This window comes from Pan troglodytes, chromosome 7 (genome assembly GCF_028858775.2).
Source record: "Pan troglodytes isolate AG18354 chromosome 7, NHGRI_mPanTro3-v2.0_pri, whole genome shotgun sequence".
Taxonomy (NCBI): domain Eukaryota; kingdom Metazoa; phylum Chordata; class Mammalia; order Primates; family Hominidae; genus Pan; species Pan troglodytes.
In genome coordinates, this window is record NC_072405.2 from 95401804 (window position 1) to 95427780 (window position 25977).

The following is a 25977-nucleotide window of genomic DNA, read 5'->3' on the forward strand; positions in this document are numbered from 1 at the left end:
GGCACCATTCACAGTAGCAAAGACTTGGAACCAACCCAGATGTCCATCAATGATAGACTGGATTAAGAAAATGTGGCACAAATACACCATGGAATACTATGCAGCCATGAAAAAGCATGAGTTCATGCCCTTTGGAGGGACACGGATGAAGCTGGAAACCATCATTCTTAGCAAACTATCGCAAGGACAAAAAAACCAAACACCGCATGTTCTCATTCATAGGTGGGAATTGAAGTATGAGAACGCTTGGACACAGAAAGGGGAACATCACACACCGGGGCCTGTCATGGGCGTGGGGAGGGGGAGGGATAGCATTAAGAGATATACCTAACGTAAATGACTAGTGAATGGGTGCAACACACCAACCAGGTGAATCTTGGAAGGCAAAAGCTACTGAATTTAGCGAATTTGTGGAGGCATTCCCAGAAATCAGCCAGGTGAAGTATCACACAACCGAAGACTGCACCACTCCTCTAAGGCAGCACTATGCGGCAAACCCAGACGGCCACTCTTCTCACCCCTCCTCCGTTGGCTGTTCTGGGTAATGTGGTTCAAAAGTCACCTAGGCAACTGCAAAAATAGCTGAAATGGAGTAAGGGCTTCAGGCTGGTGACTAGCAGAGGTCCACCTGACCCCCTTAAGCTGCTGAACAAGAAGGGCTGCCAGAAGTGTCCCCCTAGGGAATTTGGTGGAGACGAAGACCCGCTCACTGGACAAGGGTTCCTCCCAGGAGACGCCCGAGCGGAAGAAACGGGCTGTGAGCCACGCCCTTTCACCCTCCGCTACCCCGCCCTGGGCTGGTGAAGGTGCGCGTAAGGATGAGGACTACTGAGCCCTGAAGAAATAAATCCTTCCCCTTTGACCCCAAGGAGGATTGCCTGTGAGGATCTTCAACGAGTCTACCCGTGTCTAGACACGGGAGCAGGTCTGTCCGGCACAGCACCTCCCTCAAGGAGGAGAAGAGTGAGGAGAAAGGAAACTCAAGTCTGACCATTCTGTCCTGGGAGAGAAGAGGAGGATCTCATCTCTCATCTGTCCAAGCATGGCAAGGAGACTTTCTCTCATCTTTCCAAGCAAGATGACTTTTTATAATTAGGAAACAAAAAGAATTTAGAAGGCATGAAAGCAGCCCGTAAGGTGCATTCCTAAGGACTGCCCATTGAAACTGACAAAATTGCCCTTGTTTGATGAGAGGAATGAGCAGAGCACTGAGGTGGTGAACAGGGATCTAGTGAGACTTTCCCAGCATGTTTCTACCAAAGCTTTCTCTAAGCTTCTCGGAACACTCTCCTAATAAGCAGATGTTTGGCCCTTCAGAAAGTCAACAAGCAAAATGCCTTGAGTGTCCCAAAACACTGATGCCATGATGTTGGCTCCTGACTGGCCTCCTTTTCCTTTGACTGGACCACTGCCACCTCTCGGTAGCCGTCGCTTTGATGATGCTTTGCATTCGAGGTCATATTGGTAAAGCCATGTTCCAACTTCCGGTTACAATTTGTCAGAGGGATGCGTCAGGATCGTGATCCCTCCTGTTTAAAATTTCCACTGATAGCTCTCGTCGTAACTGCAGCTGATCTGGGCACAGTGGTTTTCACAGCCACTGCAGGATTCATCTCCCACATCTTCTCACCTCTTCTTGAAACAAGCTATACATTCGTAAAGAGTTCATTTCTTTGGGGTAGTGTCCTTAGAAGCTTTTGTTAAAACATCAATGATTTCTTCATTCTTCCACCCAAGCTTCACCAGAAATTTGATGTTTGCTCTTGCTGCAATTTTCGTGGAATTCATGTTGCTCTGATAGGAGTCCTTTTCAGTGGATGTCTCATCCTTCTCAGTGCCTCAAACTAGATCTAGTTCAGAAAGGTTATAAGAAGTTCGGACAAGTTTATTTGAGTGCAAACCAGTGGAAACCCATGCATAGTTTCTTCACCATGTGCATTTTCTATGAACCTTTTGAAGAACCCCTGTGTTGAACATTGCCCAAGTCGTGGGAGAGAAGTGGGTGCGGTCCACTTCCTGTCCTCAATTTGCCCTCAGCGGAGGAGTGCACAGAGCAGGGAAACGCAACCCCAGAGAGATCCTGCCCTGCAGCATGCAGCAGACTGCTGGCCCAGTCCTGGCTCCATGGGGTGCTGTGTGGGCCCAAGCAAGTTGACCAAACTCCCTGACGCTGAAATGAATCCTAGGTGGCCCAATTCCAGTAGCCATGATAGGACTGCCCTGCAGGGACAGTTAATTAACTCAGGAAAAGCAACCTAGCTCCAAGGTTAGCAACCAGGAGTTCCAGTTGATTCCATTAGTGCACCCCTTGAGGCATTCCCAAGCTGGAGTCTGGTGGAAGATGAGGCTCAGTGTGATTGGATGGAAGCACCAACCTATCAAGGAGAAGTCCCACCCACTCTGCCCTGTGCGTCTATAAAGGCGACGGGTGGCGGGGGCGGCACTCATTGAAGCCGCCAGTTGGGAGAGGAGCAGAGCCAGGCCGGTGCTCCCGAAGGCAGCAAGATGTTGCGAGCCACAGCTCCCTGCTGGTTCCCACCTGGATACCCAGAAGCTAAGAAGGTGGCCGAGGAGGCGGCCCTGGAGGCAAGAAGCTGCCAGTTGGGAGCGGAGCAGAGCCAGGCCGGTGCTCCCGAAGAGAGCAAGATGTTGCGAGCCACAGCTCCCTGCTGGTTCCCACCTGGATACCCAGAAGCTAAGAAGGTGGCCGAGGAGGCGGCCCTGGAGGCAAGAAGCCGCCAGTTGGGAGCGGAGCAGAGCCAGGCCGGTGCTCCCGAAGGCAGCAAGATGTTGCGAGCCACAGCTCCCTGCTGGTTCCCACCTGGATACCCAGAAGCTAAGAAGGTGGCCGAGGAGGCGGCCCTCGAGGCTCCAGAATTCCCCCTGCCCTCTCATCAGCCTGCCCAGAGCTTCGGGCTCCGGGTGCCCCAGATGCACAACCAGGCCTCCGCATTTGTGGACATCCAGGCGGAGCCCCAGAACAGGGGTCCGGCGGTGCCCCCAGCGTGTCTCAAGATGGTGACGGAGGCGTCCTACTTCCCTGCGCAGAGGGGATCGGCCTGCTGCTTGCCAGCCGCCCCAAGGCTGACAGAGAGGCCCTCGGGAGTCCGCATCTCAGCCCCCAGGAAGAGGAAGACGATCGCCCAGTCTTCCAGCCCTTGCTTGGTCACAGGTTGCACAGATGCCAAGAGAACCCGGGTGGCCAGCAGCAGCCAACGCTCCAGTGGCTCCAAGGTCGGCAGACAGCCAGGGAAGACGCGCAACAGGTCAGGGATGGCATGCAAGACCACCACCACCATCAGCTCTAAGCGAATCGTCCGTCGTCCATCCCTACCGAGTTGGAAGAAACCTATTATCCTCCGAAGGTCTGGGTGCCAAGTCCCCACCGTCCTCCGCCGAGGCTATCTCCAACTGTTCACCGAAGAGTGTCTCAAGTTCTGCGCCTCCAAGCAGGAGGCCGTGGAGAAGGCGCTGAACGAGGAGAAGGTGGCCTACGACTGCAGCCCCAACAAGAACAGGTACCTGAACGTGGTCCTGAACACCCTCAAGAGACTGAAGGGCCTGACCCCCAGCTCCATGCCGGGCCTCAGCAGGGCCGCCCTGTACAGCCGCCTCCAGGAGTTCCTGCTCAGCCAGGACCAGCTCAAGGAGAACGGCTACCCCTTCCCGCACCCCGAGCGGCCCGGAGGCGCCGTCCTCTTCACTGGCCAGGGGAAGGGGCCCGGCGACTCCTCCTGCAGGGTCTGCTGCCGTTGTGGCACCGAGTACCTGGTGTCCTCCTCGGGCCGCTGTGTACGTGACCAGTTGTGTTATTATCACTGGGGGCGGGTCCGCTGCAGCCAGGTGGCTGGAGGCCGGGTTAGCCAGTACACCTGCTGTGCAGCTGCTCCTGGCTCTGTGGGCTGCCAGGTGGCAAAGCAGCACGTGCGGGACGGCCGCAAGGACAGCCTCGATGGCTTCGTGGAGACCTTCAAGAAAGAGTTGTCCAGAGACGCTTATCCAGGAATCTACGCCTTGGACTGTGAGATGTGCTACACCACGCATGGCCTAGAGCTGACCCGCGTCACCGTGGTGGACGCCGACATGCGAGTGGTGTACGACACCTTCGTCAAGCCCGACAACGAGATCGTGGACTACAACACCAGGTTTTCCGGAGTCACCGAGGCCGACGTCGCCAAGACGAGCATCACCTTGCCCCAAGTCCAAGCCATCCTGCTGAGCTTTTTCAGCGCCCAAACCATCCTCATCGGGCACAGCCTGGAGAGCGATCTGCTGGCCCTGAAGCTCATCCACAGCACCGTGCTGGACACGGCCGTGCTCTTCCCGCACTACCTGGGTTTCCCCTACAAGCGTTCCCTCAGGAATCTCGCGGCCGACTACCTGGGACAGATCATCCAGGACAGCCAGGACGGCCACAACTCCAGCGAGGACGCAAACGCCTGCCTGCAGCTGGTGATGTGGAAGGTCCGACAGCGCGCCCAGATCCAGCCACGCCACCGGTCCGCCTCTCCCGCCGCCCTGGCCTGTCCTTGGCCCCAGGCACCTTCCACAACCGCCATCAGTCCCCAGAGCTCACCCTGTCCACCTCGCCGCAAGGCCAAAGAAACCGGAGCAGTCGACGGCAGGAGAGGGCAAAAAGCCAAGAGTAACCCCAACCGGCCACTCCCAGTCCCCCGGAATCCCTGCCGCGGACCCTCGGGCCTGTCCCCATCCCTCTGCCCTTCCCAGACCTCTGTCCTTCCACTAATCGCCTCCCGCAGCACCGAGCCGCCACTCCCAGTCCCCCGAGTCCCTGCCGCGCCCCCTCGCGCCTGTCCACATCCCTCTGCCCATCCGAGACCTCTGTCCTTACACCACTAGCCACCCCACGTGGGACTTCCATGGCCTCTGAGTACAAGGCCAGCCCCCCGGCCCACCAGCTTTCTGAATGTGTGCTTACCTGTTTTTCTCGAGAGGCACCACAGTGAGGTGGGTGAAGCACTTAGGCTCTGGAGTTAGATATCTGGGTTCAAGGCCAAATTCCACCACTTACTAGGTTTCTAATATTGCACAGATAATGTCTTTGCGCTTCTACCTTTTGATCTTTAAAGTGTGATCAAAAGAGACTTAGACTCCCACATCATAATAATGGGAAACTTTAACAGCCCTCTGTAAACATTAGACAGACCAACGAGACAGAAATCTAAAAAGGATATCCAGGAATTGAACTCAGCTCTGCACCAAGCGGACCTAGGAGACATCTACAGAACGCTCCACCCCAAATCGACAGAATATACATGCTTCTCAGCACCACATCACACTTATTTCCACATTGACCACATAGTTGGAAGGAAAGCACTCCTCAGTAAATGTAAAATAACAGAAATTACTACAAACGGTCTTTCAGACCACATTGCAATCAAAGTAGACCTCAGGATAAAGAAACTCACTCAAAACCGCTCAACTGCATGGAAACCGGACAACCTGCTCCTGAATGAGTACTGGGTACATAACGAAATGAAGGCAGAAAGAAAGATATTCTCTGAAACCAATGAAAACAAAGGCACAACATACCAGAATCTCTGGGTCACATTTAAAGCAGTGTGTAGAGGGAAATTTATAGCACTAATTGCCCACGAGAGAAAGCAGGAAAGATCAAAAATGCATACCCTAACATCACCATTAAAAGAATGAGAGAAGCAAGAGCAAACACATTCAAAAACTAGCAGAAGGCAAGAAATAACTAAGATCCGAGCAGAACTGGTGGAGATAGAGACACAATAAACCCTTCAACAAATCAATGAATCCAGGAGCGGGTTTTTTGCAGTGATCAACAAAATTGATAGAGCACTAGCAAGACTAAGAAACAAGAAAAGAAAGAAGAGTCAAACAGATGCAGTAAAAAATGATAAAGGGGATATCACCACCGATCCCACAGAAATACAAACTACCATCAGACAATACTATCAGCACCTCTAAGCTAATGAACTAGAAAACCTAGAAGAAATGGATAAATTCCTGGACGCATACAACCTCCCCAGAGTAAACCAGGAAGAAGTTGAATGCCTGAGTAGACCACTAACAGGCTCTGAAATTGAGGCAATAATTAACAGCCTATCAAGCAATAAAACTCCAGGACCAGACGGATTCACAGCCGAATTCTACCAGAAGGACAAGGAGGAGCTGGTACCATGCCTTCTGAAACTATTCCAATCAACAGAAAAAGAGGGAATCCTCCCTCACTCATTTCATGAGGCCGGCATCATCCTGATCCCAAAGCCTGAGAGAAACACAACCCAAAAAGAGAATTTTAGGCCTATGTCCCTGAGGAACATCGATGGGAAAATCCTCCATAAAATACCGGAAAAACGAATCCAGCAGCATATCAAAGGGCATATCCATCATGATGCAGTGGTCTTCATCCCTGACATGCAAGGCTTGTCCATCATATGCAAAACAATAAACATAATCCAGCATATAATCAGAACCAAAGACAGAAACTGCGTGATTATCTCAACAGATGCAGAAAAGGCCTTTGACAAAATTCAACAGCCCTTCATGCCAACAACTCTCAATAAATTAGGTATTGATGGGACATCTCCCAAAATAATGAGGGCTATTTAGGGCAAACCCACAGCCAATATCATACTGAATGGGCAAAAAGTGGAAGCATTCCCTTTGCAAACTGCCACAAGACAGGGATGCCCTCTCTCACCACTCCTATTCAACATAGTGTTGGAACTTCTGCCCAGGGCAATCAGGCAGGAGAAAGAAATAAAGAGAAATCAATTAGGAAAAGAGGAAGTCCAATTGTCCCTGTGTGCAGATGACATGATTGAATATTTAGAAAACCCCATCGTCTCAGCCCAAAATCTCCTTAAGCTGATAAGCAACTTCAGCAAAGTCTCAGGATACAAAATCGAGGTGCAAAAATCACAAGCATTCTTATACACCAATAACAGGCAAACAGACAGCCAAATCATGAGTGAGCTCCCATTCACAATTGCTTCAAAGAGAATAAAATGCCTAGGAATCCAACTAACAAGGGATGTGAAGGACCTCTTCCAGGAGAACTACCAAGCATTGCTCCACGAACTAAAAGAGGAGACAAACAAATGGAAGAATATTCCACCATCACGGATTGGAAGAATCAATATCGTGAAAATGGCCATACTGCCCAAGGTAAATTATAGATTCAATGCCATCCCCATCAAACTACCAATGACTTTCTTCACAGAACTGGAAAAATCTGCTTTAAAGCTCATATGGAACCACAAAACGGCCCCCACTGCCAACATATTCCTAAGCCAAAAGAACAACGATGGAGGCATCAAGCTGTCCGACTTCAAGCTACAGTAGAAGGCTACAGTAACCAAAGAGCATGCTATCGGTTGCCGTTTTGGTTACCGTAGACCAATGGAACAGAATAGAGCCCTCAGAAATAATACGACACATCTACAACCATCTGATCTTTGACAAACCTGACAAAAACAAGAAATGGGGAAAGGATTCCCTATTTAAAAAATGGTGCTGGGAAAACAGGCTAGCCATATGTCGAAAGCTGAAATCGGATCCCTTCCTTACACCTTGTACAAAAATTAATTCAAGACAGAAGAAAGACTTAAATGTTAGATCTTAAACCATACAAACCCTAGGAGAAAACCCAGCCAATACCATTGAGGACACAGGCATGGGCAAGGACCTCATGTCTAAAACGCCAAAAGCAATGGCAACGAAAGCCAACATTGACAAACAGCATCTAATTACACTAAAGACGTTCTGCATAGCTAAAGAAACTCCCATGAGAGTGAACAGGCATCCTGCAGAAAGGGAGAAAATTTTTGCAATCTACTCATCTGACAAAGGGCTAATATCCAGAATCTACTAAGAACTCAAACAGAGTTACAAGAGAAACCAAACAAGCCCATCAACAAGTGGGGGAAGGATATAAAGAGACACTTCTCAAAAGAAGACATTTATGCAGCCAACAGACACATGAAAAAATGCTCATCAACACTGGCCATCAGAGAAATGCAAATCAAATCCGCAATGAGATATCATCTCACACCAGGTAGAAGAGCGATCATTAAAACGTCAGGAAACAACAGGTGCTGGAGAGGTAGTGGACAAATAGGAACACTTTTACACTGTTGGTGGGACTGTAAACTAGTTCAACGGTAGTGGAAGATAGTGTGGTGAATCCTCAAGGATCTCGAAATAGAAATACCTTTTGACCCAGCCATCCCATTACTGGGTATATGTACCCATAGGATTAGAATTCATGCTGCTAAAAGCACACACGCAGACGTATGTTTATTGCGGCACCATTCACAGTAGCAAAGACTTGGAACCAACCCAGATGTCCATCAATGATAGACTGGATTAAGAAAATGTGGCACAAATACACCATGGAATACTATGCAGCCATGAAAAAGCATGAGTTCATGCCCTTTGGAGGGACACGGATGAAGCTGGAAACCATCATTCTTAGCAAACTATCGCAAGGACAAAAAAACCAAACACCGCATGTTCTCATTCATAGGTGGGAATTGAAGTATGAGAACGCTTGGACACAGAAAGGGGAACATCACACACCGGGGCCTGTCATGGGCGTGGGGAGGGGGAGGGATAGCATTAAGAGATATACCTAACGTAAATGACTAGTGAATGGGTGCAACACACCAACCAGGTGAATCTTGGAAGGCAAAAGCTACTGAATTTAGCGAATTTGTGGAGGCATTCCCAGAAATCAGCCAGGTGAAGTATCACACAACCGAAGACTGCACCACTCCTCTAAGGCAGCACTATGCGGCAAACCCAGACGGCCACTCTTCTCACCCCTCCTCCGTTGGCTGTTCTGGGTAATGTGGTTCAAAAGTCACCCAGGCAACTGCAAAAATAGCTGAAATGGAGTAAGGGCTTCAGGCTGGTGACTAGCAGAGGTCCACCTGACCCCCTTAAGCTGCTGAACAAGAAGGGCTGCCAGAAGTGTCCCCCTAGGGAATTTGGTGGAGACGAAGACCCGCTCACTGGACAAGGGTTCCTCCCAGGAGACGCCCGAGCGGAAGAAACGGGCTGTGAGCCACGCCCTTTCACCCTCCGCTACCCCGCCCTGGGCTGGTGAAGGTGCGCGTAAGGATGAGGACTACTGAGCCCTGAAGAAATAAATCCTTCCCCTTTGACCCCAAGGAGGATTGCCTGTGAGGATCTTCAACGAGTCTACCCGTGTCTAGACACGGGAGCAGGTCTGTCCGGCACAGCACCTCCCTCAAGGAGGAGAAGAGCGAGGAGAAAGGAAACTCAAGTCTGACCATTCTGTCCTGGGAGAGAAGAGGAGGATCTCATCTCTCATCTGTCCAAGCATGGCAAGGAGACTTTCTCTCATCTTTCCAAGCAAGGTGACTTTTTATAATTAGGAAACAAAAAGAATTTAGAAGGCATGAAAGCAGCCCGTAAGGTGCATTCCTAAGGACTGCCCATTGAAACTGACAAAATTGCCCTTGTTTGATGAGAGGAATGAGCAGAGCACTGAGGTGGTGAACAGGGATCTAGTGAGACTTTCCCAGCATGTTTCTACCAAAGCTTTCTCTAAGCTTCTCGGAACACTCTCCTAATAAGCAGATGTTTGGCCCTTCAGAAAGTCAACAAGCAAAATGCCTTGAGTGTCCCAAAACACTGATGCCATGATGTTGGCTCCTGACTGGCCTCCTTTTCCTTTGACTGGACCACTGCCACCTCTCGGTAGCCGTCGCTTTGATGATGCTTTGCCTTCGAGGTCATATTGGTAAAGCCATGTTCCAACTTCCGGTTACAATTTGTCAGAGGGATGCGTCAGGATCGTGATCCCTCCTGTTTAAAATTTCCACTGATAGCTCTCGTCGTAACTGCAGCTGATCTGGGCACAGTGGTTTTCACAGCCACTGCAGGATTCATCTCCCACATCTTCTCACCTCTTCTTGAAACAAGCTATACATTCGTAAAGAGTTCATTTCTTTGGGGTAGTGTCCTTAGAAGCTTTTGTTAAAACATCAATGATTTCTTCATTCTTCCACCCAAGCTTCACCAGAAATTTGATGTTTGCTCTTGCTGCAATTTTCGTGGAATTCATGTTGCTCTGATAGGAGTCCTTTTCAGTGGATGTCTCATCCTTCTCAGTGCCTCAAACTAGATCTAGTTCAGAAAGGTTATAAGAAGTTCGGACAAGTTTATTTGAGTGCAAACCAGTGGAAACCCATGCATAGTTTCTTCACCATGTGCATTTTCTATGAACCTTTTGAAGAACCCCTGTGTTGAACATTGCCCAAGTCGTGGGAGAGAAGTGGGTGCGGTCCACTTCCTGTCCTCAATTTGCCCTCAGCGGAGGAGTGCACAGAGCAGGGAAACGCAACCCCAGAGAGATCCTGCCCTGCAGCATGCAGCAGACTGCTGGCCCAGTCCTGGCTCCATGGGGTGCTGTGTGGGCCCAAGCAAGTTGACCAAACTCCCTGACGCTGAAATGAATCCTAGGTGGCCCAATTCCAGTAGCCATGATAGGACTGCCCTGCAGGGACAGTTAATTAACTCAGGAAAAGCAACCTAGCTCCAAGGTTAGCAACCAGGAGTTCCAGTTGATTCCATTAGTGCACCCCTTGAGGCATTCCCAAGCTGGAGTCTGGTGGAAGATGAGGCTCAGTGTGATTGGATGGAAGCAGCAACCTATCAAGGAGAAGTCCCACCCACTCTGCCCTGTGCGTCTATAAAGGCGACGGGTGGCGGGGGCGGCACTCATTGAAGCCGCCAGTTGGGAGAGGAGCAGAGCCAGGCCGGTGCTCCCGAAGGCAGCAAGATGTTGCGAGCCACAGCTCCCTGCTGGTTCCCACCTGGATGCCCAGAAGCTAAGAAGGTGGCCGAGGAGGCGGCCCTGGAGGCAAGAAGCCGCCAGTTGGGAGCGGAGCAGAGCCAGGCCGGTGCTCCCGAAGGCAGCAAGATGTTGCGAGCCACAGCTCCCTGCTGGTTCCCACCTGGATACCCAGAAGCTAAGAAGGTGGCCGAGGAGGCGGCCCTGGAGGCAAGAAGCCGCCAGTTGGGAGCGGAGCAGAGCCAGGCCGGTGCTCCCGAAGGCAGCAAGATGTTGCGAGCCACAGCTCCCTGCTGGTTCCCACCTGGATACCCAGAAGCTAAGAAGGTGGCCGAGGAGGCGGCCCTCGAGGCTCCAGAATTCCCCCTGCCCTCTCATCAGCCTGCCCAGAGCTTCGGGCTCCGGGTGCCCCAGATGCACAACCAGGCCTCCGCATTTGTGGACATCCAGGCGGAGCCCCAGAACAGGGGTCCGGCGGTGCCCCCAGCGTGTCTCAAGATGGTGACGGAGGCGTCCTACTTCCCTGCGCAGAGGGGATCGGCCTGCTGCTTGCCAGCCGCCCCAAGGCTGACAGAGAGGCCCTCGGGAGTCCGCATCTCAGCCCCCAGGAAGAGGAAGACGATCGCCCAGTCTTCCAGCCCTTGCTTGGTCACAGGTTGCACAGATGCCAAGAGAACCCGGGTGGCCAGCAGCAGCCAACGCTCCAGTGGCTCCAAGGTCGGCAGACAGCCAGGGAAGACGCGCAACAGGTCAGGGATGGCATGCAAGACCACCACCACCATCAGCTCTAAGCGAATCGTCCGTCGTCCATCCCTACCGAGTTTGAAGAAACCTATTATCCTCCGAAGGTCTGGGTGCCAAGTCCCCACCGTCCTCCGCCGAGGCTATCGCCAACTGTTCACCGAAGAGTGTCTCAAGTTCTGCGCCTCCAAGCAGGAGGCCGTGGAGAAGGCGCTGAACGAGGAGAAGGTGGCCTACGACTGCAGCCCCAACAAGAACAGGTACCTGAACGTGGTCCTGAACACCCTCAAGAGACTGAAGGGCCTGACCCCCAGCTCCATGCCGGGCCTCAGCAGGGCCGCCCTGTACAGCCGCCTCCAGGAGTTCCTGCTCAGCCAGGACCAGCTCAAGGAGAACGGCTACCCCTTCCCGCACCCCGAGCGGCCCGGAGGCGCCGTCCTCTTCACTGGCCAGGGGAAGGGGCCCGGCGACTCCTCCTGCAGGGTCTGCTGCCGTTGTGGCACCGAGTACCTGGTGTCCTCCTCGGGCCGCTGTGTACGCGACCAGTTGTGTTATTATCACTGGGGGCGGGTCCGCTGGAGCCAGGTGGCTGGAGGCCGGGTTAGCCAGTACACCTGCTGTGCAGCTGCTCCTGGCTCTGTGGGCTGCCAGGTGGCAAAGCAGCACGTGCGGGACGGCCGCAAGGACAGCCTCGATGGCTTCGTGGAGACCTTCAAGAAAGAGTTGTCCAGAGACGCTTATCCAGGAATCTACGCCTTGGACTGTGAGATGTGCTACACCACGCATGGCCTAGAGCTGACCCGCGTCACCGTGGTGGACGCCGACATGCGAGTGGTGTACGACACCTTCGTCAAGCCCGACAACGAGATCGTGGACTACAACACCAGGTTTTCCGGAGTCACCGAGGCCGACGTCGCCAAGACGAGCATCACCTTGCCCCAAGTGCAAGCCATCCTGCTGAGCTTTTTCAGCGCCCAAACCATCCTCATCGGGCACAGCCTGGAGAGCGATCTGCTGGCCCTGAAGCTCATCCACAGCACCGTGCTGGACACGGCCGTGCTCTTCCCGCACTACCTGGGTTTCCCCTACAAGCGTTCCCTCAGGAATCTCGCGGCCGACTACCTGGGACAGATCATCCAGGACAGCCAGGACGGCCACAACTCCAGCGAGGACGCAAACGCCTGCCTGCAGCTGGTGATGTGGAAGGTCCGACAGCGCGCCCAGATCCAGCCACGCCACCGGTCCGCCTCTCCCGCCGCCCTGGCCTGTCCTTGGCCCCAGGCCCCTTCCACAACCGCCATCAGTCCCGAGAGCTCACCCTGTCCACCTCACCGCAAGGCCAAAGAAACCGGAGCAGTCGACGGCAGGAGAGGGCAAAAAGCCAAGAGTAACCCCAACCGGCCACTCCCAGTCCCCCGGAATCCCTGCCGCGGACCCTCGGGCCTGTCCCCATCCCTCTGCCCTTCCCAGACCTCTGTCCTTCCACTAATCGCCTCCCGCAGCACCGAGCCGCCACTCCCAGTCCCCCGAGTCCCTGCCGCGCCCCCTCGCGCCTGTCCACATCCCTCTGCCCATCCGAGACCTCTGTCCTTACACCACTAGCCACCCCACGTGGGACTTCCATGGCCTCTGAGTACAAGGCCAGCCCCCCGGCCCACCAGCTTTCTGAATGTGTGCTTACCTGTTTTTCTCGAGAGGCACCACAGTGAGGTGGGTGAAGCACTTAGGCTCTGGAGTTAGATATCTGGGTTCAAGGCCAAATTCCACCACTTACTAGGTTTCTAATATTGCACAGATAATGTCTTTGCGCTTCTACCTTTTGATCTTTAAAGTGTGATCAAAAGAGACTTAGACTCCCACATCATAATAACGGGAAACTTTAACAGCCCTCTGTAAACATTAGACAGACCAACGAGACAGAAATCTAAAAAGGATATCCAGGAATTGAACTCAGCTCTGCACCAAGCGGACCTAGGAGACATCTACAGAACGCTCCACCCCAAATCGACAGAATATACATGCTTCTCAGCACCACATCACACTTATTTCCACATTGACCACATAGTTGGAAGGAAAGCACTCCTCAGTAAATGTAAAATAACAGAAATTACTACAAACGGTCTTTCAGACCACATTGCAATCAAAGTAGACCTCAGGATAAAGAAACTCACTCAAAACCGCTCAACTGCATGGAAACCGGACAACCTGCTCCTGAATGAGTACTGGGTACTTAAGGAAATGAAGGCAGAAAGAAAGATATTCTCTGAAACCAATGAAAACAAAGGCACAACATACCAGAATCTCTGGGTCACATTTAAAGCAGTGTGTAGAGGGAAATTTATAGCACTAATTGCCCACGAGAGAAAGCAGGAAAAATCAAAAATGCATACCCTAACATCACCATTAAAAGAATGAGAGAAGCAAGAGCAAACACATTCAAAAACTAGCAGAAGGCAAGAAATAACTAAGATCCGAGCAGAACTGGTGGAGATAGAGACACAATAAACCCTTCAACAAATCAATGAATCCAGGAGCGGGTTTTTGGCAGTGATCAACAAAATTGATAGAGCACTAGCAAGACTAAGAAAGAAGAAAAGAAAGAAGAATCAAACAGATGCAGTAAAAAATGATAAAGGGGATATCACCACCGATCCCACAGAAATACAAACTACCATCAGACAATATTATCAGCACCTCTAAGCTAATGAACTAGAAAACCTAGAAGAAATGGATAAATTCCTGGACGCATACAACCTCCCCAGAGTAAACCAGGAAGAAGTTGAATGCCTGAGTAGACCACTAACAGGCTCTGAAATTGAGGCAATAATTAACAGCCTATCAAGCAATAAAACTCCAGGACCAGACGGATTCACAGCCGAATTCTACCAGAAGGACAAGGAGGAGCTGGTACCATGCCTTCTGAAACTATTCCAATCAACAGAAAAAGAGGGAATCCTCCCTCACTCATTTCATGAGGCCGGCATCATCCTGATCCCAAAGCCTGAGAGAAACACAACCCAAAAAGAGAATTTTAGGCCTATGTCCCTGAGGAACATCGATGGGAAAATCCTCCATAAAATACCGGAAAAACGAATCCAGCAGCATATCAAAGGGCTTATCCATCATGATGCAGTGGGCTTCATCCCTGACATGCAAGGCTTGTCCATCATATGCAAAACAATAAACATAATCCAGCATATAATCAGAACCAAAGACAGAAACTGCGTGATTATCTCAACAGATGCAGAAAAGGCCTTTGACAAAATTCAACAGCCCTTCATGCCAACAACTCTCAATAAATTAGGTATTGATGGGACATCTCCCAAAATAATGAGGGCTATTTAGGGCAAACCCACAGCCAATATCATACTGAATGGGCAAAAAGTGGAAGCATTCCCTTTGCAAACTGCCACAAGACAGGGATGCCCTCTCTCACCACTCCTATTCAACATAGTGTTGGAACTTCTGCCCAGGGCAATCAGGCAGGAGAAAGAAATAAAGAGAAATCAATTAGGAAAAGAGGAAGTCCAATTGTCCCTGTGTGCAGATGACATGATTGAATATTTAGAAAACCCCATCGTCTCAGCCCCAAATCTCCTTAAGCTGATAAGCAACTTCAGCAAAGTCTCAGGATACAAAATCGAGGTGCAAAAATCACAAGCATTCTTATACACCAATAAGAGGCAAACAGAGAGCCAAATCATGAGTGAGCTCCCATTCACAATTGCTTCAAAGAGAATAAAATGCCTAGGAATCCAACTAACAAGGGATGTGAAGGACCTCTTCAAGGAGAACTACCAAGCATTGCTCCACGAACTAAAAGAGGAGACAAACAAATGGAAGAATATTCCACCATCACGGATTGGAAGAATCAATATCGTGAAAATGGCCATACTGCCCAAGGTAAATTATAGATTCAATGCCATCCCCATCAAACTACCAATGACTTTCTTCACAGAACTGGAAAAATCTGCTTTAAAGCTCATATGGAACCACAAAACGGCCCCCACTGCCAACATATTCCTAAGCCAAAAGAACAACGATGGAGGCATCAAGCTGTCCGACTTCAAGCTACAGTAGAAGGCTACAGTCACCAAAGAGCATGCTATCGGTTGCCGTTTTGGTTACCGTAGACCAATGGAACAGAATAGAGCCCTCAGAAATAATACGACACATCTACAACCATCTGATCTTTGACAAACCTGACAAAAACAAGAAATGGGGAAAGGATTCCCTATTTAAAAAATGGTGCTGGGAAAACAGGCTAGCCATATGTCGAAAGCTGAAATCGGATCCCTTCCTTACACCTTGTACAAAAATTAATTCAAGACAGAAGAAAGACTTAAATGTTAGATCTTAAACCATACAAACCCTAGGAGAAAACCCAGCCAATACCATTGAGGACACAGGCATGGGCAAGGACCTCATGTCTAAAACGCCAAAAGCAATGGCAACGAAAGCCAACATTGACAAACAGCATCTAATTACACTAAAGACGTTCTGCATAGCTAAAGAAACTCCCATGAGAGTGAACAGGCATCCTGCAGAAAGGGAGAAAATTTTTGCAATCTACTCATCTGACAAAGGGCTAATATCCAGAATCTACTAAGAACTCAAACAGAGTTACAAGAGAAACCAAACAAGCCCATCAACAAGTGGGGGAAGGATATAAAGAGACACTTCTCAAAAGAAGACATTTATGCAGCCAACAGACACATGAAAAAATGCTCATCAACACTGGCCATCAGAGAAATGCAAATCAAATCCGCAATGAGATATCATCTCACACCAGGTAGAAGAGCGATCATTAAAACGTCAGGAAACAACAGGTGCTGGAGAGGTAGTGGACAAATAGGAACACTTTTACACTGTTGGTGGGACTGTAAACTAGTTCAACGGTAGTGGAAGATAGTGTGGGGAATCCTCAAGGATCTCGAAATAGAAATACCTTTTGACCCAGCCATCCCATTACTGGGTATATATACCCATAGGATTAGAAATCATGCTGCTAAAAGGACACACGCAGACGTATGTTTATTGCGGCACCATTCACAGTAGCAAAGACTTGGAACCAACCCAGATGTCCATCAATGATAGACTGGATTAAGAAAATGTGGCACAAATACACCATGGAATACTATGCAGCCATGAAAAAGCATGAGTTCATGCCCTTTGGAGGGACACGGATGAAGCTGGAAACCATCATTCTTAGCAAACTATCGCAAGGACAAAAAAACCAAACACCGCATGTTCTCATTCATAGGTGGGAATTGAAGTATGAGAACGCTTGGACACAGAAAGGGGAACATCACACACCGGGGCCTGTCATGGGCGTGGGGAGGGGGAGGGATAGCATTAAGAGATATACCTAATGTAAATGACTAGTGAATGGGTGCAACACACCAACCAGGTGAATCTTGGAAGGCAAAAGCTACTGAATTTAGCGAATTTGTGGAGGCATTCCCAGAAATCAGCCAGGTGAAGTATCACACAACCGAAGACTGCACCACTCCTCTAAGGCAGCACTATGCGGCAAACCCAGACGGCCACTCTTCTCACCCCTCCTCCGTTGGCTGTTCTGGGTAATGTGGTTCAAAAGTCACCCAGGCAACTGCAAAAATAGCTGAAATGGAGTAAGGGCTTCAGGCTGGTGACTAGCAGAGGTCCACCTGACCCCCGTAAGCTGCTGAACAAGAAGGGCTGCCAGAAGTGTCCCCCTAGGGAATTTGGTGGAGACGAAGACCCGCTCACTGGACAAGGGTTCCTCCCAGGAGACGCCCGAGCGGAAGAAACGGGCTGTGAGCCACGCCCTTTCACCCTCCGCTACCCCGCCCTGGGCTGGTGAAGGTGCGCGTAAGGATGAGGACTACTGAGCCCTGAAGAAATAAATCCTTCCCCTTTGACCCCAAGGAGGATTGCCTGTGAGGATCTTCAACGAGTCTACCCGTGTCTAGACACGGGAGCAGGTCTGTCCGGCACAGCACCTCCCTCAAGGAGGAGAAGAGTGAGGAGAAAGGAAACTCAAGTCTGACCATTCTGTCCTGGGAGAGAAGAGGAGGATCTCATCTCTCATCTGTCCAAGCATGGCAAGGAGACTTTCTCTCATCTTTCCAAGCAAGATGACTTTTTATAATTAGGAAACAAAAAGAATTTAGAAGGCATGAAAGCAGCCCGTAAGGTGCATTCCTAAGGACTGCCCATTGAAACTGACAAAATTGCCCTTGTTTGATGAGAGGAATGAGCAGAGCACTGAGGTGGTGAACAGGGATCTAGTGAGACTTTCCCAGCATGTTTCTACCAAAGCTTTCTCTAAGCTTCTCGGAACACTCTCCTAATAAGCAGATGTTTGGCCCTTCAGAAAGTCAACAAGCAAAATGCCTTGAGTGTCCCAAAACACTGATGCCATGATGTTGGCTCCTGACTGGCCTCCTTTTCCTTTGACTGGACCACTGCCACCTCTCGGTAGCCGTCGCTTTGATGATGCTTTGCATTCGAGGTCATATTGGTAAAGCCATGTTCCAACTTCCGGTTACAATTTGTCAGAGGGATGCGTCAGGATCGTGATCCCTCCTGTTTAAAATTTCCACTGATAGCTCTCGTCGTAACTGCAGCTGATCTGGGCACAGTGGTTTTCACAGCCACTGCAGGATTCATCTCCCACATCTTCTCACCTCTTCTTGAAACAAGCTATACATTCGTAAAGAGTTCATTTCTTTGGGGTAGTGTCCTTAGAAGCTTTTGTTAAAACATCAATGATTTCTTCATTCTTCCACCCAAGCTTCACCAGAAATTTGATGTTTGCTCTTGCTGCAATTTTCGTGGAATTCATGTTGCTCTGATAGGAGTCCTTTTCAGTGGATGTCTCATCCTTCTCAGTGCCTCAAACTAGATCTAGTTCAGAAAGGTTATAAGAAGTTCGGACAAGTTTATTTGAGTGCAAACCAGTGGAAACCCATGCATAGTTTCTTCACCATGTGCATTTTCTATGAACCTTTTGAAGAACCCCTGTGTTGAACATTGCCCAAGTCGTGGGAGAGAAGTGGGTGCGGTCCACTTCCTGTCCTCAATTTGCCCTCAGCGGAGGAGTGCACAGAGCAGGGAAACGCAACCCCAGAGAGATCCTGCCCTGCAGCATGCAGCAGACTGCTGGCCCAGTCCTGGCTCCATGGGGTGCTGTGTGGGCCCAAGCAAGTTGACCAAACTCCCTGACGCTGAAATGAATCCTAGGTGGCCCAATTCCAGTAGCCATGATAGGACTGCCCTGCAGGGACAGTTAATTAACTCAGGAAAAGCAACCTAGCTCCAAGGTTAGCAACCAGGAGTTCCAGTTGATTCCATTAGTGCACCCCTTGAGGCATTCCCAAGCTGGAGTCTGGTGGAAGATGAGGCTCAGTGTGATTGGATGGAAGCAGCAACCTATCAAGGAGAAGTCCCACCCACTCTGCCCTGTGCGTCTATAAAGGCGACGGGTGGCGGGGGCGGCACTCATTGAAGCCGCCAGTTGGGAGAGGAGCAGAGCCAGGCCGGTGCTCCCGAAGGCAGCAAGATGTTGCGAGCCACAGCTCCCTGCTGGTTCCCACCTGGATACCCAGAAGCTAAGAAGGTGGCCGAGGAGGCGGCCCTGGAGGCAAGAAGCCGCCAGTTGGGAGCGGAGCAGAGCCAGGCCGGTGCTCCCGAAGAGAGCAAGATGTTGCGAGCCACAGCTCCCTGCTGGTTCCCACCTGGATACCCAGAAGCTAAGAAGGTGGCCGAGGAGGCGGCCCTGGAGGCAAGAAGCCGCCAGTTGGGAGCGGAGCAGAGCCAGGCCGGTGCTCCCGAAGGCAGCAAGATGTTGCGAGCCACAGCTCCCTGCTGGTTCCCACCTGGATACCCAGAAGCTAAGAAGGTGGCCGAGGAGGCGGCCCTCGAGGCTCCAGAATTCCCCCTGCCCTCTCATCAGCCTGCCCAGAGCTTCGGGCTCCGGGTGCCCCAGATGCACAACCAGGCCTCCGCATTTGTGGACATCCAGGCGGAGCCCCAGAACAGGGGTCCGGCGGTGCCCCCAGCGTGTCTCAAGATGGTGACGGAGGCGTCCTACTTCCCTGCGCAGAGGGGATCGGCCTGCTGCTTGCCAGCCGCCCCAAGGCTGACAGAGAGGCCCTCGGGAGTCCGCATCTCAGCCCCCAGGAAGAGGAAGACGATCGCCCACTCTTCCAGCCCTTGCTTGGTCACAGGTTGCACAGATGCCAAGAGAACCCGGGTGGCCAGCAGCAGCCAACGCTCCAGTGGCTCCAAGGTCGGCAGACAGCCAGGGAAGACGCGCAACAGGTCAGGGATGGCATGCAAGACCACCACCACCATCAGCTCTAAGCGAATCGTCCGTCGTCCATCCCTACCGAGTTTGAAGAAACCTATTATCCTCCGAAGGTCTGGGTGCCAAGTCCCCACCGTCCTCCGCCGAGGCTATCGCCAACTGTTCACCGAAGAGTGTCTCAAGTTCTGCGCCTCCAAGCAGGAGGCCGTGGAGAAGGCGCTGAACGAGGAGAAGGTGGCCTACGACTGCAGCCCCAACAAGAACAGGTACCTGAACGTGGTCCTGAACACCCTCAAGAGACTGAAGGGCCTGACCCCCAGCTCCATGCCGGGCCTCAGCAGGGCCGCCCTGTACAGCCGCCTCCAGGAGTTCCTGCTCAGCCAGGACCAGCTCAAGGAGAACGGCTACCCCTTCCCGCACCCCGAGCGGCCCGGAGGCGCCGTCCTCTTCACTGGCCAGGGGAAGGGGCCCGGCGACTCCTCCTGCAGGGTCTGCTGCCGTTGTGGCACCGAGTACCTGGTGTCCTCCTCGGGCCGCTGTGTACGCGACCAGTTGTGTTATTATCACTGGGGGCGGGTCCGCTCGAGCCAGGTGGCTGGAGGCCGGGTTAGCCAGTACACCTGCTGTGCAGCTGCTCCTGGCTCTGTGGGCTGCCAGGTGGCAAAGCAGCACGTGCGGGACGGCCGCAAGGACAGCCTCGATGGCTTCGTGGAGACCTTCAAGAAAGAGTTGTCCAGAGACGCTTATCCAGGAATCTACGCCTTGGACTGTGAGATGTGCTACACCACGCATGGCCTAGAGCTGACCCGCGTCACCGTGGTGGACGCCGACATGCGAGTGGTGTACAACACCTTCGTCAAGCCCGACAACGAGATCGTGGACTACAACACCAGGTTTTCCGGAGTCACCGAGGCCGACGTCGCCAAGACGAGCATCACCTTGCCCCAAGTGCAAGCCATCCTGCTGAGCTTTTTCAGCGCCCAAACCATCCTCATCGGGCACAGCCTGGAGAGCGATCTGCTGGCCCTGAAGCTCATCCACAGCACCGTGCTGGACACGGCCGTGCTCTTCCCGCACTACCTGGGTTTCCCCTACAAGCGTTCCCTCAGGAATCTCGCGGCCGACTACCTGGGACAGATCATCCAGGACAGCCAGGACGGCCACAACTCCAGCGAGGACGCAAACGCCTGCCTGCAGCTGGTGATGTGGAAGGTCCGACAGCGCGCCCAGATCCAGCCACGCCACCGGTCCGCCTCTCCCGCCGCCCTGGCCTGTCCTTGGCCCCAGGCCCCTTCCACAACCGCCATCAGTCCCGAGAGCTCACCCTGTCCACCTCGCCGCAAGGCCAAAGAAACCGGAGCAGTCGACGGCAGGAGAGGGCAAAAAGCCAAGAGTAACCCCAACCGGCCACTCCCAGTCCCCCGGAATCCCTGCCGCGGACCCTCGGGCCTGTCCCCATCCCTCTGCCCTTCCCAGACCTCTGTCCTTCCACTAATCGCCTCCCGCAGCACCGAGCCGCCACTCCCAGTCCCCCGAGTCCCTGCCGCGCCCCCTCGCGCCTGTCCACATCCCTCTGCCCATCCGAGACCTCTGTCCTTACACCACTAGCCACCCCACGTGGGACTTCCATGGCCTCTGAGTACAAGGCCAGCCCCCCGGCCCACCAGCTTTCTGAATGTGTGCTTACCTGTTTTTCTCGAGAGGCACCACAGTGAGGTGGGTGAAGCACTTAGGCTCTGGAGTTAGATATCTGGGTTCAAGGCCAAATTCCACCACTTACTAGGTTTCTAATATTGCACAGATAATGTCTTTGCGCTTCTACCTTTTGATCTTTAAAGTGTGATCAAAAGAGACTTAGACTCCCACATCATAATAACGGGAAACTTTAACAGCCCTCTGTAAACATTAGACAGACCAACGAGACAGAAATCTAAAAAGGATATCCAGGAATTGAACTCAGCTCTGCACCAAGCGGACCTAGGAGACATCTACAGAACGCTCCACCCCAAATCGACAGAATATACATGCTTCTCAGCACCACATCACACTTATTTCCACATTGACCACATAGTTGGAAGGAAAGCACTCCTCAGTAAATGTAAAATAACAGAAATTACTACAAACGGTCTTTCAGACCACATTGCAATCAAAGTAGACCTCAGGATAAAGAAACTCACTCAAAACCGCTCAACTGCATGGAAACCGGACAACCTGCTCCTGAATGAGTACTGGGTACTTAAGGAAATGAAGGCAGAAAGAAAGATATTCTCTGAAACCAATGAAAACAAAGGCACAACATACCAGAATCTCTGGGTCACATTTAAAGCAGTGTGTAGAGGGAAATTTATAGCACTAATTGCCCACGAGAGAAAGCAGGAAAAATCAAAAATGCATACCCTAACATCACCATTAAAAGAATGAGAGAAGCAAGAGCAAACACATTCAAAAACTAGCAGAAGGCAAGAAATAACTAAGATCCGAGCAGAACTGGTGGAGATAGAGACACAATAAACCCTTCAACAAATCAATGAATCCAGGAGCGGGTTTTTGGCAGTGATCAACAAAATTGATAGAGCACTAGCAAGACTAAGAAAGAAGAAAAGAAAGAAGAATCAAACAGATGCAGTAAAAAATGATAAAGGGGATATCACCACCGATCCCACAGAAATACAAACTACCATCAGACAATATTATCAGCACCTCTAAGCTAATGAACTAGAAAACCTAGAAGAAATGGATAAATTCCTGGACGCATACAACCTCCCCAGAGTAAACCAGGAAGAAGTTGAATGCCTGAGTAGACCACTAACAGGCTCTGAAATTGAGGCAATAATTAACAGCCTATCAAGCAATAAAACTCCAGGACCAGACGGATTCACAGCCGAATTCTACCAGAAGGACAAGGAGGAGCTGGTACCATGCCTTCTGAAACTATTCCAATCAACAGAAAAAGAGGGAATCCTCCCTCACTCATTTCATGAGGCCGGCATCATCCTGATCCCAAAGCCTGAGAGAAACACAACCCAAAAAGAGAATTTTAGGCCTATGTCCCTGAGGAACATCGATGGGAAAATCCTCCATAAAATACCGGAAAAACGAATCCAGCAGCATATCAAAGGGCTTATCCATCATGATGCAGTGGGCTTCATCCCTGACATGCAAGGCTTGTCCATCATATGCAAAACAATAAACATAATCCAGCATATAATCAGAACCAAAGACAGAAACTGCGTGATTATCTCAACAGATGCAGAAAAGGCCTTTGACAAAATTCAACAGCCCTTCATGCCAACAACTCTCAATAAATTAGGTATTGATGGGACATCTCCCAAAATAATGAGGGCTATTTAGGGCAAACCCACAGCCAATATCATACTGAATGGGCAAAAAGTGGAAGCATTCCCTTTGCAAACTGCCACAAGACAGGGATGCCCTCTCTCACCACTCCTATTCAACATAGTGTTGGAACTTCTGCCCAGGGCAATCAGGCAGGAGAAAGAAATAAAGAGAAATCAATTAGGAAAAGAGGAAGTCCAATTGTCCCTGTGTGCAGATGACATGATTGAATATTTAGAAAACCCCATCGTCTCAGCCCAAAATCTCCTTAAGCTGATAAGCAACTTCAGCAAAGTCTCAGGATACAAAATCGAGGTGCAAAAATCACAAGCATTCTTATACACCAATAACAGGCAAACAGAGAGCCAAATCATGAGTGAGCTCCCATTCACAATTGCTTCAAAGAGAATAAAATGCCTAGGAATCCAACTAACAAGGGATGTGAAGGACCTCTTCCAGGAGAACTACCAAGCATTGCTCCACGAACTAAAAGAGGAGACAAACAAATGGAAGAATATTCCACCATCACGGATTGGAAGAATCAATATCGTGAAAATGGCCATACTGCCCAAGGTAAATTATAGATTCAATGCCATCCCCATCAAACTACCAATGACTTTCTTCACAGAACTGGAAAAATCTGCTTTAAAGCTCATATGGAACCACAAAACGGCCCCCACTGCCAACATATTCCTAAGCCAAAAGAACAACGATGGAGGCATCAAGCTGTCCGACTTCAAGCTACAGTAGAAGGCTACAGTAACCAAAGAGCATGCTATCGGTTGCCGTTTTGGTTACCGTAGACCAATGGAACAGAATAGAGCCCTCAGAAATAATACGACACATCTACAACCATCTGATCTTTGACAAACCTGACAAAAACAAGAAATGGGGAAAGGATTCCCTATTTAAAAAATGGTGCTGGGAAAACAGGCTAGCCATATGTCGAAAGCTGAAATCGGATCCCTTCCTTACACCTTGTACAAAAATTAATTCAAGACAGAAGAAAGACTTAAATGTTAGATCTTAAACCATACAAACCCTAGGAGAAAACCCAGCCAATACCATTGAGGACACAGGCATGGGCAAGGACCTCATGTCTAAAACGCCAAAAGCAATGGCAACGAAAGCCAACATTGACAAACAGCATCTAATTACACTAAAGACGTTCTGCATAGCTAAAGAAACTCCCATGAGAGTGAACAGGCATCCTGCAGAAAGGGAGGAAATTTTTGCAATCTACTCATCTGACAAAGGGCTAATATCCAGAATCTACTAAGAACTCAAACAGAGTTACAAGAGAAACCAAACAAGCCCATCAACAAGTGGGGGAAGGATATAAAGAGACACTTCTCAAAAGAAGACATTTATGCAGCCAACAGACACATGAAAAAATGCTCATCAACACTGGCCATCAGAGAAATGCAAATCAAATCCGCAATGAGATATCATCTCACACCAGGTAGAAGAGCGATCATTAAAACGTCAGGAAACAACAGGTGCTGGAGAGGTAGTGGACAAATAGGAACACTTTTACACTGTTGGTGGGACTGTAAACTAGTTCAACGGTAGTGGAAGATAGTGTGGTGAATCCTCAAGGATCTCGAAATAGAAATACCTTTTGACCCAGCCATCCCATTACTGGGTATATATACCCATAGGATTAGAAATCATGCTGCTAAAAGGACACACGCAGACGTATGTTTATTGCGGCACCATTCACAGTAGCAAAGACTTGGAACCAACCCAGATGTCCATCAATGATAGACTGGATTAAGAAAATGTGGCACAAATACACCATGGAATACTATGCAGCCATGAAAAAGCATGAGTTCATGCCCTTTGGAGGGACACGGATGAAGCTGGAAACCATCATTCTTAGCAAACTATCGCAAGGACAAAAAAACCAAACACCGCATGTTCTCATTCAAAGGTGGGAATTGAAGTATGAGAACGCTTGGACACAGAAAGGGGAACATCACACACCGGGGCCTGTCATGGGCGTGGGGAGGGGGAGGGATAGCATTAAGAGATATACCTAATGTAAATGACTAGTGAATGGGTGCAACACACCAACCAGGTGAATCTTGGAAGGCAAAAGCTACTGAATTTAGCAAATTTGTGGAGGCATTCCCAGAAATCAGCCAGGTGAAGTATCACACAACCGAAGACTGCACCACTCCTCTAAGGCAGCACTATGCGGCAAACCCAGACGGCCACTCTTCTCACCCCTCCTCCGTTGGCTGTTCTGGGTAATGTGGTTCAAAAGTCACGTAGGCAACTGCAAAAATAGCTGAAATGGAGTAAGGGCTTCAGGCTGGTGACTAGCAGAGGTCCACCTGACCCCCGTAAGCTGCTGAACAAGAAGGGCTGCCAGAAGTGTCCCCCTAGGGAATTTGGTGGAGACGAAGACCCGCTCACTGGACAAGGGTTCCTCCCAGGAGACGCCCGAGCGGAAGAAACGGGCTGTGAGCCACGCCCTTTCACCCTCCGCTACCCCGCCCTGGGCTGGTGAAGGTGCGCGTAAGGATGAGGACTACTGAGCCCTGAAGAAATAAATCCTTCCCCTTTGACCCCAAGGAGGATTGCCTGTGAGGATCTTCAACGAGTCTACCCGTGTCTAGACACGGGAGCAGGTCTGTCCGGCACAGCACCTCCCTCAAGGAGGAGAAGAGTGAGGAGAAAGGAAACTCAAGTCTGACCATTCTGTCCTGGGAGAGAAGAGGAGGATCTCATCTCTCATCTGTCCAAGCATGGCAAGGAGACTTTCTCTCATCTTTCCAAGCAAGGT

General features: G+C 50.5%; 2 protein-coding genes across 2 annotated transcripts; both read left to right on the forward strand.

Annotated features, from left to right (window-relative positions):
• Positions 1-3576: 3576 nt before the first annotated feature.
• LOC134810788 (exonuclease GOR-like) lies at positions 3577-4524 on the forward strand (the record flags this gene model as incomplete). The annotated part of the gene is made up of 1 exon (XM_063816827.1): positions 3577-4524. A coding segment is annotated over exon 1 (948 nt), but the record flags the coding sequence as incomplete, so codon positions are not given.
• A 14579-nt stretch (positions 4525-19103) lies between these two features.
• On the forward strand, positions 19104-21122 carry LOC134810789 (putative exonuclease GOR; the record flags this gene model as incomplete). The annotated part of the gene is made up of 1 exon (XM_063816828.1): positions 19104-21122. A coding segment is annotated over exon 1 (2019 nt), but the record flags the coding sequence as incomplete, so codon positions are not given.
• Positions 21123-25977: the final 4855 nt, after the last annotated feature.